The sequence below is a fragment of the Artibeus jamaicensis genome, unplaced genomic scaffold, assembly GCF_021234435.1.
Source record: "Artibeus jamaicensis isolate MK-2021 breed Jamaican fruit bat unplaced genomic scaffold, CSHL_Jam_final contig_1128, whole genome shotgun sequence".
NCBI lineage: Eukaryota > Metazoa > Chordata > Mammalia > Chiroptera > Phyllostomidae > Artibeus > Artibeus jamaicensis.
Window position 1 is genome coordinate 2,981,841 of NW_026521220.1, and position 14,979 is coordinate 2,996,819.

At 43.2% G+C, this 14,979-nt stretch overlaps 1 protein-coding gene across 1 annotated transcript; it reads right to left on the minus strand.

Annotated features, from left to right (window-relative positions):
* Window positions 1-2,837: 2,837 nt before the first annotated feature.
* Window positions 2,838-3,794, minus strand: LOC119063542 (olfactory receptor 145). Its single transcript, XM_037164914.2, has one exon. It carries the CDS (start codon window positions 3,792-3,794, stop codon window positions 2,838-2,840), a length of 957 nt encoding a protein of 318 aa, XP_037020809.2.
* Window positions 3,795-14,979: the final 11,185 nt, after the last annotated feature.

Below are 14,979 nucleotides of genomic sequence, written 5' to 3' on the forward strand. Positions count from 1 at the left end.
GAGGATCATGAATGAAATATAGGAAGACTCTAATCAAGGCATCAGGGTGATGGGACAGCAGGGACCAAACACGTGTCTTTCCATGCACTGGAAAAAAAATAAAAGGATATGTTGCCAGAAAATGAAAACAGGAAAGTCCCTTGAGCAAGTCAGCCCTTGAACTACGAGGTGCTTCATTCTTGCATCCAACACCCATATGTCCCCACCCTCCCACTCTACACATGTCAGGTGCTGTGCTGGGTGTGGGGGATATATCCAGATGGACTCTGCTCACAGGAAACAGCCTAACTGATGGTGCAGGTGGACACAGAAAAGTATATGAGTGCTTAGTAGGTTAAAGGCAGTGTGCTATGTGAGCACAGAGCCAAGACCCTGAAACCATCCTGAATAGAGAAAAGATATTCCAGAAAGGCATCTCAAAATAGACTATCATAGAGGTAAGGGCTGCCGAGCATCTTCCCTTCCCAGGATGGAAAAGTTTACCAGACATAGGATCAAGTCAAGGAAACTCATTTGCGAAATAAGGGGAGTGTACAAAAAAAGAAAATGAGGAAGAAAATGTTTTCAATTTTGCTGAGACTTTTCTCCTTTTTACCCATTTAGATTCACAAGTAATTTACAAAGTAGAGGGGAAAAAAGATAGAAAAGGAGGAGACAGCACGAGAATCAAAATGAAAGGTAATAAGTTTTCCCAAGTGCTGGCCAAGAGCAGACCATGTGGGTGGATATGTTTACGCTGCCAGTGAGAGTGCAAATACACCTTCTAAAGGGAATTTACAATAAAATGCAAGAATCTTGTGTGATTCAGTGATTCCCTAAGGATGTATCCTATTTAGGGAAAAATGGGAAGTTTTATTGAATAAGTGTGTTAAGCAAGTATTATTCATAATTTGAGAAATAACACAATATACAGTAAAAAACACATGAGTTAGATATAAAACATCCATGTGGAGAATCTTACTCAGTCATAAAAATCAGGTTGGAGGCAAGAGTTCAGAAAAACCAATTCCTGCTGTGAGCCATGTTCTGGGCTGCACAGCATGAGCTCAGAACAAGAGCCGAGGCTCCCTTGGTTTCCCAGGATTCCCTTGTCTCTCCCTCTTCTGGGCTACCCACCACCATTCACATACATCTTTCCTGCTTTTTAAATTCATTTCTTGATCACAGTAATCCTCCCCATTCCCTCCTTACCTAATTAATTTTCAGTAACAAAGACATTTTAAAGCAGCTTTTCTGAGACTTTGAAAACAAGGACAGGGTCCAGTGTATGTGTCCACAGGTGCCATACATGCAAAGACTGTCTAAAAATGTGCAAGTTACAAACAACTGTCATGGACCCAGTGGGAGGTATAGGAAGACCCAGAAAACTGGAGTAAAGGGGGATTTTTCTCTCACTGATTATTCTATGGGAATGATTTTTCAAAAATCCTCACCTGTGGATATTTATGCATTGCTTTTAGAGTGAGAAGGAGGAGAGAGGGGAAGGGAGAGAGAGAAACACTGACATGAGAGAGAAACATCAATTGGTTGTTTTCTATATGTGCCTGGAGCAAAGATCAAACCTGCAACCTAGGTATGTGCCCTGCTCAGGAATCAAAGCAGCGATCTTTTGGTTATGAAATGATATTCCAACCAACTGAGCCATACTGGCCAGGGCTCTTGGGTAACAATTTTAAATGGACATGTACTACCCAGTCAGTACACAAATATATGTATTAAATGGAATGCAGAAATGATCTGATTGAGCATAATCATTTTTCATAGAAGCAGGCATGAGCACAGAAAGGTAAAACAATTGTCCCAGGTTCATACAATAAATTCATGGAAGTGCACATATACTACATGGCATAGGATCTAGCAAGGATGAAAGGAAAACTTACTGGGTACTTAGCATTTAATTGTTTTAACAGTTCTTCAACAAAGTTTTTAAAGACAAAAGCATCAATGCTTGGAGACATCAAGCAACTTGGTGAAGGGCACAGAGCCGCAGAGTAAAAGCTAAGAGCTCAAATTTGATCCCACCCTCCAATTCCCTGGTCTCTGCTCTCTCTGGGTCTTTCTGCTGCTCTGTTCCTCCCCCTGCCACAGTCACAAGAGTGCAATGCTGTCCATCTGCCTTGTGCTTTCTAAAGCACAATTCTCTCATTTCACTCTCATTCTTTTGAATTCACTTTTACCGATCTGTACCATCTCAAAGGTAAAACTACATATCCATCCAAACTTCATTTTTCCAAATAGTAGAGAATTTCTCTAAAGAGAATCTTGTTAAGTCAGAAGTCTTTTCAGAGCATTTCAAATATTGTTGTTTCACAAAGATATTTACACTTACAGTTTTCCTTTAAACCAAAAGGCAACTCTACCTGCCTTGACACAGTACCATGAGGCTGTGGATTTACAAACCTGAGGCATAGAACTCTTCCACCCTTTCCTGGAAAACGTGCCAGTCAGGGCCCCAGCGGAAAACAGATGACTCACTGAAACAAAGGAATTGAAAAATACACCCATGACTGGTGTAGCTCAGTGTGTCGGGCTGCCAAACTGAAAGGTTGCTGGTTTGATTCCCAGTCAGGACACATGCGTGGGTTGTGGGTTCTGTCCCTGGTCAGGGCACTTATGAAAGGCAACTGATTGATGTTTGTCTCACATGTCAATGTTTCTTCTCGTTCTCTCTTTCTCCCTCCCTTGCCCTCTCTCTAACAATAAATAAAATCTTTTAGAACATAAAAGTTAAAAGATGCTTAAGATGGGAAGGATAAACTTGTTTGAGAAAGAGTTAACCCTTCCCCCATGTAACCACTGGACCCTGCATCACCTATGGAAGGAGGAGTGTCCTTTCCCTAAGTATTGCCCCTTGTTTGGGAGAACAATGTTCTGCTCAAGGTTTTCTTCAGAGCAACTTTGACATCCTTGTTCCTCAGACTGTAGATTAACGGGTTCAGCATGGGCACCACAGTGGTATAGAACAAGGAGGACACTTTTCCCTGGCTCATTGGTAGAAGAGAAGATGGCTTGAGATACATGAATGCCCCAGACCCAAAGAAAAGAGAAACCACAATTATGTGGGAGCCACAGGTGCTGAAGGCTTTGAACCTGCCCTGAGTGGAACGAATGTGGAGAATGCTGGAGAGGATGAGGGCATAAGAAATGAAGATGGTAACGGTGGGCACACCAATATCAATGCCCACAACGATGAAAACTACCAGCACATTCACATGGATGCTGGAGCAAGAGCGCTCAAGAAGGGGCAGGATGTCACACATGTAGTGGTCAACCAGGCGGTCAGCACAGAAGGTCAGTCTGACCATGCACACTGTGTGGGCCATGGCCCCCACGAACCCCATTCCATATACACCCAACAAAAGACGCAGGCAGACCAGGGGGGACATTGTGGCTGTGTACACCAGTGGGTGACAAATGGCGACATAGCGGTCATATGCCATTGCTGACAGGATAAAGGACTCGGACACAACCAAAAAAAGGAAGAAGAAAAGCTGAGTCATACACCCTGTATAGGAGATGATGTTCTTCTTAGAGACAAAACCCATCAGCATTTTGGGGGTGATAACAGTGGAATAGCAGAAATCTATGAAGGACAAATTGTAGAGGAAAAAGTACATGGGGGTGTGCAGGTGAGCATTCAGCCCAATCAGTGTTATCAAGCCCAGGTTCCCCGCCGCGGTGACCACATAGAAGCCTAGAAACAGGAAGAAGAGAGGGAGCTGGAGTCCTGGCTGGTCTGTTAAGCCTGCGAGGATAAACTCTGCCACAGAGGAGTTCTCAGCTACCATTCTCATTGAGGGTACTCTGTGGGAACAAAGGAAAGGGTCACAGAGAGACAGAATGAGAGAGAGAGAGAGAGAGAGAGAGAGAGAGAGAGAGAGAGAGAGAGAGAGAGAAAGCTGCCCTCTGTCACCCACTTGTTCTTGAGAATTAGACCCACACAGGCAGGGTACTGGGCTTTGGCAGAGAGGCTTTCTGGAAGTCCTGGGCCTGCTCTCACCACACCCTGGAGTGGGCTCTGGGGCTGCACAGTGGGAGCAGGTGCTGCCCAAGGAGGAGCTGAGGAGTCTTGCAGATCTTCACTCTGGTCCATTTACTGTGTCCTTCTGACCCTGATGTCTGCTCGAGGTCACCCAGCCTGGGCCCGGTCTCTGGAGAAAGCCCCCTCACAGGCTGAGGCAGCCCAGCTGTGCCTGGGGTGTCACTTCACGGTCAAGCAAGACAGAGTAGAAAGGTGAGGTGACCTTTCTCCAAGCCTTTCCTACCCGAGGTTGATGACAGAGCAAGTCCATTCTGGATCCAGTCACTCACCCTCCTTCAGCCTGATGTTCCTTTGGGTCTGACTCTTCTCAACTGTTCAGAGAACTAACTGGTTGTAGTGCTGACACAGATGAAGGAACTAACTGATAGCAGGTGTGTCTGGTGTCTGTCCTGTCTAGTTAACCAAGGCTGGGGTGGCCTTAGAATTCTCCCTGAGCTGCAGAATCTGAGGGCTGTGGGAGGCTCTGCCCCAAGGCTCTGTTCCCAGCTGGCAGATGGGAGACTGGGTTCTTGCCTGTGTCTGGTGCCAGCTGGGAACAGGAGACTGAACAGTTTTATTCTGGGTTCAGAGACCTGGGGACCTGATTATAGGTAGAAAGCCAGAGGTTCCCCTGGGAATATAGCCCTTGAAATTAACATGAAAAAAGAGAGGAAGTTTTGCTTATACCCTTGATAATATTTTAATGGGATTTTGGAAACATTATTAGTTCAGTTAACTTGTGCTCAGGAAAATGAAAAGCATTGTGTAAAAATAATAATCTATCACTTATTTCCCCTGTATGAGGTGTGTCCCACACACTTCCTGTCCTCACACTTGTATCCTGACCCCAGCATGCCCAGGGCCATACCATCTGACATTTATAAATCTTCATTTTAGTTCTGCCCCGAGTCCTGGGAACTGGGTTTTATCTCTCCCATTTTATTTTATTTTTAAAAACATTTTATTTTTTATATTAGAGAGAGAGGAAGGAAGGGACAAAGAGAGGGAGAGAGACACTGATGTGAGAGAGAAACATTGGTTGGCATCGAACCGGCAGCCCTTCACACTGTGGAAGGAAGTCCAACCAACCGAGCCACAGCCCATAGGTCATGGCTACCACTCCGATTCCAGGGATGTAACTTAACGGATGTCAAAACTACAAAGGACGTATAGAATCTAAGTGACTCTGACTGCAAATCTGGTGTTCTTAACAATTGCATTTAATAATTCACTGTGAGAAATAATCAAATGTAGAAAGCTTTGCCTTCAAAGCTCTGACATTCTCTTGAAAAAGATGATAGAACACATATATCTAAATATGCAAAAAAAAAAAGGTTAAGTCTAGAAAAGGTGAAAATAAAATGCTATGTGAGTTTGGAGGAGAGCATGCTACATACCACTTACATTTCCGGCACAATGTTTAGTCCAGGAGGAAGCAAATCTTCTCTGTTGTCACTTGGCATTTGAGCTTCACAGTAAAATCTGTCCCTATTAATTAAGAGCATTTCCCCCCCAAAACTGCTAAATTGTTGGGCTTCTCCTTGATGGCTCCTGTCCTCTGTCCTCTCAGCTCTCTTCTGGCTCCAGTGCCCTTATAATGGCCCAGATGACCTTGTAGATTGAGGCCCTTCACCCCACTGGACCCAGCAAGCTTGGTTTCCATGTTTTGCTTGTTCTGACCTTTTCTAACTACCCTCTCTCATGACAAGACTTATCCCTCTGTGGTCATATCTTTCAGACTCCTGCTTGAGCTCAGTGATAGCCAGTTCACACTTTGGGGGCCTAGGCTTGATGTCATATTAAAAGATCATCTAACCCTGTGGTTTGCAGGTCTGACTGTGGGATGGAATAGGGAAGTGTGTGTATGCTCACTAAAACTACATATTCTTACTGCTCCTGCCCAGTAATCATACATCAGAATCGCCAGGGGTGAGACTCTATCATCTGTTTTCTCTTCTAAAGCTTCCCTGGTGATCTGGATTTTTCGCCAGGCTTGGGACTCACCCATCTAACCCTGCACCTTTACCCTGCAGACAGGAAAACTGGACTGGATCACAGAGCTGGTTGGTGGTAGAGACCAGAATGAAACATGGGCTAACCTCCCCTGATGAAGAGATTTTCCAAATGACCCAGTAGAAGCCCACATGGCTTTTAGTTTGGTTGAAATGGGGGTCCAGTGAAAGACATGATTGTACAGCAGGCCAAGAACAGCATCCCAGGGTCGTACTGGGGAGCGACTTGGATGTTGTGATGGGAAAACTGCACAGTGTGATCCACGGAGCATTTCCAACAGGGGATGGCAGGGCCAGGTTTCATGAGGTAGACCAGCTAGTCTAATGGCTACTGGGTGTCAGGGACTTGAAGCAGCAGTCCCTCTAGGCACGATGTTTTACTTTGTAATTCAGACAAATTCACTGGAAGTACCGCAATGAGATAAGTAAGGGACAAGGAATGCACTTTCAAAACCAGTAGCAGCTAAGTGGAGCAAAAGGCCTTCCTAAGATTTGTAGCCCATTGAAAACCACAGTATGCAGGCCTTGCTTCAGAGCTGGCTGCCGTCTGTCCTCCACTGTGGACATTTTCATGAGGCCCTGAGTTCAGGGCCCACTACCATGCTGTCTGTGCTGGACATCTTTCCTGCCTCATTTTATGTTATCCAGTCCACCTTTTTGGTTTCTTCTATTGCTGTGGCAGTGGGCTAACTGCGGGCAGTTAGTGTCAAAAAACACAGCTCCTCAGCTGTACCTCGCATGCCCTGCTTTCTGCTGCAGGACACCGTTTTCATCACCACATGTGGAACATCTATGGGAATCCACTCCAACATTCTCGTAACGGTGGGAATCGTAACCCACCCCACCATTCTTTTGGCATAGTTTGTGTAAGTGCTGATTCTGACTAATACATAGCTTGCAGATGAGTGGCATGCTAGGAACTAACTTCAAAAGATACAGAATCTGACCTTCAGGCACTCCAGCTCCAGGAGATTTGCTGACCTTTAAATGTGAAGCCAGGAGGACGTGAAGCCGGGATGACCAAGCCAGGACGATGCAGAGCAGACCATCACTTGCCTTATTGGGCTGGCCTGTGCTCATCTGCACATAGAGAACTTTTCAACCCCTTCCCTTGATCTCTTTCTGTTCCCCACTATCTCCTTATAAAAATATCTGCCTACAGTGAGAGGTGGAGATGGGCTTTATACGAGAGTCCCCATCTTCCTAGGAGATGGGCTTTGAGATAGGGGTCCCCCATCTTCCAGGTGACCAGCATCTGAATAAACCACTTTCCTTACACCAGCACCTGCCTCTCCAGTATTGCTTTCGAAGCGGCAGGCAGATGGGCCTGCATTCAGTTACATCTGGTACTTCTGCGAACCCAGAAGTGGGAAGGCATTAATGCCCCTGGGAACCCGTGGATAAGGGCCCCCTTCTTCTGCATCTTTCGTGGTTCGTTCTTCATAACATGCCAAACCAGAGGGATGGATCCTCAATTTCCCAGGAAAGTAACCAGCTCATGAACTCACCCATGCTTGGGTTGACTTTCTACCCTTCCCTGTTTACTCTTCCTCTTCCCTGAGATCACTTTCAGCAATAAGCTACCTGCACACAAGTCCTTGTCTCCAGAATGGCTTGCTATGGAAACCCCACTGAGGCCCTGCTAAACCAGTGTTTAAAGCAGGTCTGACCAAAATGTGCCTTTTCCAGCAAGAAGGAAGCAGCCTTCCCCTGTTTGATTCCAGGTAAGAAAATCAAATATGTATTGGTAACTTTATCAAGTACCTGAAACTCCATGTTACAGAGAATTTTTGTGTCTTAAATACACCCTACCAAAATTCCCAAGTGCCAGAAGGAACAGGGTCTCAAATCCTCATCAGCTGACACTGTCAGGGGATCAGCAGGAATGCCCTGCAGTGCCTTGTCCTCAGAGCCGCTGCAGCCCTCACAGTGCAGCGCTGTCTTCATTACAGTCCACCTGGACCTATGAACCATGACAGATAGGAACTAGTGTCGTCTCTTTTATGCCTTTAGAACCCAGCACAGAACTTGGTTTGCTGCAGCTCACAGAATGTTTATTGATCTCACGTGCTCAATCTCATCATCTGCAAAATGGAGCCAATAATGATATTGACAAGGTTGTGGTGAGGGTTAGATTAAATCAGAAGGTGGAATAGCTTAGGAAAGGGGCTGACACGTGGAAGAGCCATGATCATGTTATAGGAAATATACAGAAAGCATACATAAAATATGTATAATTTAGGGAGGGAATCAGGGAGAGGAAAAAATTGCTAAAAGCGAGATCGCCCTGAAAGGGGCGAGAGAGAGGCTCCCATAAGGTGGGAGAGCTCATAGAAGTTAAGGGAGCTCTGAAGTAACACTTTTTCTTCAAAACTCTATCTAGGGCCCATCTCCCCCACATAATCCTCAGACAGGCTCAAGGCCCTTGATCATACACCTTTTCCCTGCTTCCTGTTTCACCGCCGATGCCCTAGTTTTCAAATAACCCCACTCTTCCATACCCCAAAGGCCAAATTACAAAGTCAGGTGAGGTTTCCTCCACAGTCGGCAATCTCCTCCTTCTGTAACCCTCTCTAATCCTGATCAGTGTTCCTCTTCCCCAAATACTCAGTGTCCTAATACTTGCCCTGCCTTTGCTTTTCTGGTAAAACTCAACCTCAGAAAGGTCTCACAAATTCATCAACAGTCCAGAGTAAAGACTTGCTGAGATCATCCACATTCCCGACCTTCTTCCAGACATATTTAAAAAATGAAGAGAAAAAGTCTAACCCCAAAATAAATTTCGAATTATGAATTTTCACACAGTACTCCATTGATGGCAGGTATATTTTGGGGTGATCATGAAGAAGGTTTATAATTGGATCCATGTTGGCAACTGCTTGCCCTACATTTATTTGGCAAGATAAGTACAGCCCCTACATCAATCCAGTGTGTGTGAATCAGCGCCAGGTGATAGCTGCACAGCCCCAGTGCTTGCCAGTCCTCCACACGGGGTTATAGTTTGGTCACTGCTCAATAACAAGCGGCCTAAACTGTAAATATTACACTTAGACATTTGGCACTGCCATGGCAATCACGATCCATCCCAGTCCCTGCTCTGTTCCACACCTCTGTCATCCAGTCACTATTAAAGAGATCGTCAGCACAGACCTGGACTGGGACTCACAGGACAAGGACCCCTGGGGGTATAGGAAACGAAGAAGGCCCAAGCTCCATCAGGAACTGACTGTTCCCTCTGAGCCTTGGAAGGATCCTTGTTTGGATGACAGAACAACTAAGAAAAGTTCCTGTGGCGTTATGTCACTTCAGGGCCTGTTCCCATGGGAACTACATTTCAAAATCTCCTCAGCTGGGCTCCACGCAAGTCCTGTTCCCTAAAGAGCACATGAAGCCCAGGCAGGAAACAGTGTAGGAAGAACTATTCTTAACCGTATTCCTCTAGTTGCAGAACTGCCCTTTTTCAAGAACTCTAATCTCTATATAGTGCTTCTTTATTTTATTTGTATTTTTCCATAATTTTCCATTGTGATCTGTTTGTGTCATTTCATGTGAGATACATATGAATACAATACAATGTCTCCCATGCACAAGCATGGACGCTCAGACTTCTGGGGGCAAGAGTTGGGCCTCAAGAGCGTGGGCCATCACCGCACCCTAGAGGAGGCTGACCACAAGTGACAATTTTGTGAGAAGAGGCACAGATGTCACTGAAGAGACAAGATGGCAGCTGAAATGTCTTCATTTGAAATGGCCTCAGCTAGCTCCTGAGAAAGTAAACATTAGGAGTTACATGGCTCTGCATTATGTTTAATCTCAAATTACTTTCATCAAGCATTTTCAATTGCTTAACATACGAATCTCTATGTAAATGATATGTGTATTTACCACTGATTCCTAGAGTTAGAAGGGAACTTGGAGGTCTGTACTGTGGGTAATCAATGGGTAGTGAACACCCATGTACATAAAATAAAATATTATGTATTTTATGGAAAATGATAAATCTATAGAAAGTGCAGATTTAGCATGCTTAAAAATATCATCTAATGGGTTTAAGAATACTAATACTAATATTTTATGTTTTTTTAAATGCTTACTATGTACCAGGAACTATGCTAAGGGTTTTTACACATATTAATTCATCGAATTTTTACAAAAATCCTGTGAGGTAGGTGCTTTCCTTATCCTACTCAGTACAGGAACATTTCCTTGAGTCAAAGGAACCAGACCTGCTTATCTCTTATCTGGGACAGGTCTCAGCCTCTAGGTATTTGTAGTGACAGAGGAATTAGCAGGATTTGCTAGATGAATGGTCAGGGGCAGAATGGAGAAGAAAAGCTAAGTATCAAAGGAGACTAAGATTGCAATCCCAGGGCAGAGGAAAAGGGAAGTAAAGAAAACAAAGATTGTCAAATGCTAAAAGTTCACTTAAGAGGAATAGCAGAAAGAACTGTCAGGGGACGAGGAGCCAGGAAGTGGAAATCTGCACATAACAGCTACCCCAGCAACCACGAGTTGAGGGTTAAGGATGGAAGTTTTCAATACTGGGGAGGAGGAAGTAGTTAGTACCTGTGCCAGAGAAGGCGAATGGGGTTACCCTGTTTGGGCTTCGCAGCCAGATGACCTGGGCAATGATCACGTCATACACTGGCCCAGTAAGCATATGATGTCTGCACTTCAGCGGCCCTTCCATAAGCAGGACATTAACACCTAACAGAGGATTGTTGTGAGCATCAACTATTGTAATGTTTAATAAGTAATTTTGAATGAATAAAGTGCCATAGAATCCTTATTCTTTCATATCTCTGTTTTACCCACTTGGTCAAATTCTGCATTCTACTTTTTATCCACAGTTTTGGGATTGAAATCTCCCAGGCCCAACTATACTATAAGTGAGTACAAGGCAAGATCATATGCTGCAATGTTGTTTAACTCACACACCCAATATTGAACACAAAGACAAAGGCACATACTGTTTAAAATATTTACTGAGCTCAATAAAAACTAAGTTCAACAAAAACTCAATATAAACTAAGTTCAATAGAAACTCAATAAAAACTAAGTTCAATAATATAAATATGGTTCAATAAAAGCCCATATTAGAAACTTGATAAATTCAGGGACACATTTATTTTTTAAACACTAAGGACTTCATCAGAGGTTTCTCATAAATAGCTATGTGGCAAGCCCATGTCCAAAGTGTAAATAAATAGCATAGATGACACATAACTGGTTTTACTGCCAATATTTTGGACATTTGCAATATACTAACATTGACATTGAACTGACAGTCATGCTAGATGACGTGTACCTTTTGGTTGTAACCACCAGAGTCACGATATTTTTCAGGTCTGGGAAAGGAAAATTACTCAGTGACAGAAAGAGCTGGAATGCCTTCCCAAGTCAGGAGCTGCCCAGAGCTCAGTTTCGTCACAGCCCACAGTTTGGGACTCTTAAAATAGGAATCCATTTTTAAGTGACATTTATCCAAGGAACATATAGGCTATAAAACACAAGTTGCACTAACACCAGCACTATAAAATATATGTGTTAAGGGCATGCCATGTTCCAAACCTGTGCTAGAGGGAAAAAGTGCAAGGAGGTGGCCTTATTTAAAGGCAGTTTGATGGAGAGCAGGTTATTCTAGGCAACAGTGGGGAAGTCTTAATTGATTTAAAAAGATTAATTCTAAAAATGAAGATTCGCAGACTTTCCTTCCTGTTGGACAGAAATGTCTCAGACATCCTAATTTCGGGATAGAGAAGACTCTGCTATTTTTTAAAACATCTCTACTGGTCAAGAAAGCCACAAAACCTCTGTAACTTTTGGGGGGTACTTTTCAAAGCTTTCCTTAGGGAACTTTTATAAAAACCACTTTTCATTCAGAAGTCATGTGAGGTAGTTGAAAGAAATGGGGTTAGGGGTCTGAAGACCGAGTTGTGTGGCCTAGGGAAAGCAAAGATGTTTCAGTCTGGGGTTTCTGGTCCATAAACAGAATGTCTAACCCTGACATACCTGACATCGGTGTTAGGTCCACTGCCAAAGCTATCCTTCCCCTGACCATCGTTCAGTGTTGAAGTTCCTCAAATTTCCAACCTTGTCTTTCTTTCATCCCATGTCAGTTCCCGGAGTAATTGCATTCATCCCTAGGTTTACACAGCATCTGTTTTTTTAAAACTTTCGCTCAAGAATATGCTGGGTTTTTTTAAAGTTGATTTTAGAGAGTGAAGAGAGCAAGAGAAACATCAATTGGTTGCCTCCTGCACGAGCCCTGACTGGGAATCCAACCTGTCCAGGACAAAGCTCCTACCAACTGAGGCACCCAGCCAGGACTTTCCATTGCTGAAAGGACTCACGAGACTCAAATGTTTTACATTCACAGAGCAGTTTATCATGAATAAAGAATGAAACAACAGCTGGGATGGTACACAATGAGAGGGGTCCAGATATTTCTGGTCCTGGCTTCCGAGTCCTCCCACCACTGGGCTGCACAAAATCCACTTGGTCTCCAGGCCACAGAGCACCACCAGCATCCACAGGAAGTATCTCAGAACAAAAAAGTCCAAAGTCTTCTATTCTAATGCTACTCTGGTACCATAGGCATAGTCCACCCATGTGACCAGCATGAACTGTTGAAGCCCCCCAGGATCCACTGAAACAAGGTTCCATTTTTATGGAATTATTATAATTCAATTATTTTTACCCTACGATATTGGCCAAAACAGGTCAGCGACCCATGGTTATAAAGCATCACTTATCTTTAGTATATATATTCCATTGTACTGCCAGTCACACAACTGGTCAGCACACTGGTAGCTGCCCAGTGTACATGTCTAGCTCAGACCTATGTCCTGGAAGTATGCATATTCTGTGACCCAGTGAATCCACCTCTATGGATAGGCCCAAGAGAAATGAGTGTATTTCAAAGAAACTGCATGTCCAGAATATTCATAGCAGCTTTATTAATAATATGCAGAAACTCAAAATAAGCCAAATGTCCATAAAGAGAATAGTTAATAAATAAATTGCTATGTATTTATATGCTTGAACACTACACAACAATATTAAAGAGCAAAGCACCTACTCATACATTATGGGTGAGATGCACAGTACCTTTACATTATGAGAAATAACCCAGACGTGAAAAAACAAATGCAATATTTAACATTTACATGAAGCTCAAGGATGAGTGAATTAGGTCTGTAACAATAACAGTGAGAATAGCAGCTATTTTCAGAAAGAGATTGTAGAGTAATATTTACTGGGTAGAGGCAGACAGGGATATTCTGAAGCAAAAATATTCTGTATCTTAGGATAGGTGCTGGTTACATAGCCTTACAGATGTGAGAAAAATTCATTGAGCACTCAAGATTTTTCTGTATATAAATTATACTTCAACTTAAAAGGGGGTGGGATTGTTTTTCCATCTAGTAACCTTCTACTCACCCTCCATCATTCTTCCTGCATTCCCAACCCGTCAGTGTCCTGGATTCAATGGCCATCCCCTCCACGGCACTACCCCAATCACAACCATCCCCGGTACTTCCATCCCTTTTGTTACATGTCCTCGTCGCCAGAGTCATGCTCAAGGACAAGACAACCCATTTGTCCAACATTTTCTTTTTTCCTAATAGAAGAAAACTTTCCTAGCAAGTTTATAAGTCTAAATATCTTGCAAACAGTTCCCATACCATTGCTTCTACCAATAAAAGAACTGTGTTCAGACCAAAAACTGTTCTCTTACTTTATGCAAGTCTGGCAGAAGTAACACCCGTGTCAGTGTGGTTGGTAGGGTAGGAATATGGGTGCGATAACTTAATATTTTTCATTTGAACATTTCAACCAAAATGTCCTATGGTATGCTTGAGTGTGATATTGTTATGTTACAGAATTACATGCTTATGATTTTTTGATAAAAAAGTTTGTAATTAAAAAGGGGTGCTTTTTTGTGTGGGACCCTGGATTAAGCTGTACCTCCATTTTCCCAATACAGTGAATACACAACCTGTCCTGAGACCACCATTGCTTTCCTTAGTTGTTACTGTTAAAAGATCACAGCTCTACACAATGCCTTAAAGTACAAGGGCCAATACCTCCCTAATAAATCGTCGCTTGTACTGCTCTCATGGCTCTCGTGCACCCAAAACTATTACTCAATTACAGCATTCAAACCCTTGAACTGAGGCTTCAGATTCTATTTTATTAGTCAGGAAATAACTCTTTTAAATCTGCACATCTGCTTGTTAAAGGTCGAATAAGTGAGCCTCTGTCCTTAGAGCTCTGTACACCATCTTAATGGGCACCATGCTTGACTCTATATAAAACTTTTCCCCCTGAAAAAGTTTAAACCATGTAAAAAATCATTGTGCCAAGACCAGATCACTACATTTTTTTACCTTCCACATTCCTGCAAAATCGATGTTCCAAAATTAACCCTTGAAAAGATTCATGACATCCCTGTAAATAGAATTAGACCTCTTTAAATGTAACACTAAAAAAAAAAAACCCAACAAAAAACCACCTAAAATGAAACTTACTATGGAAAAGATGGGTCAAGAAAACACCACTGAAGGAAAGCAGAGCTCTATGGATGCAAGCCTGGGGCCTAGATTCCAGACCCAGCTCTGGCACTGGCTGTGTGCATGTCCAGGAGCAACCTACAAAATATGTGTCTACAGGATGCAGTGCATCACAAAAGAGGCTGGTCTAAATGGTTCCTTAGACCAATTCAACAGTAACCCTTATATAACTGTGGCAATAATTTTCATTAAAAAAATGATTGGGATTCTTAGGGTGGAGTAAGGAACGGAGAGAAATAGTGTACTTGAGAACAAATATAAAATTTCTTCTACCTACAGGAGAGCCAGTTTGGATATTTGTTTCCCTCTTTGAAAAACTAAGAAAAACACACTGATAAACAAAGCTTTGGACCTCTTTTCTGAGCCATTT

Coding starts and splice junctions, on each gene's coding strand:
- LOC119063542 (XM_037164914.2), bottom strand. CDS start 3,794: ATGAGAATGGTAGCTGAGAACTCCTCTGTGGCAGAGTTTATCCTCGCA.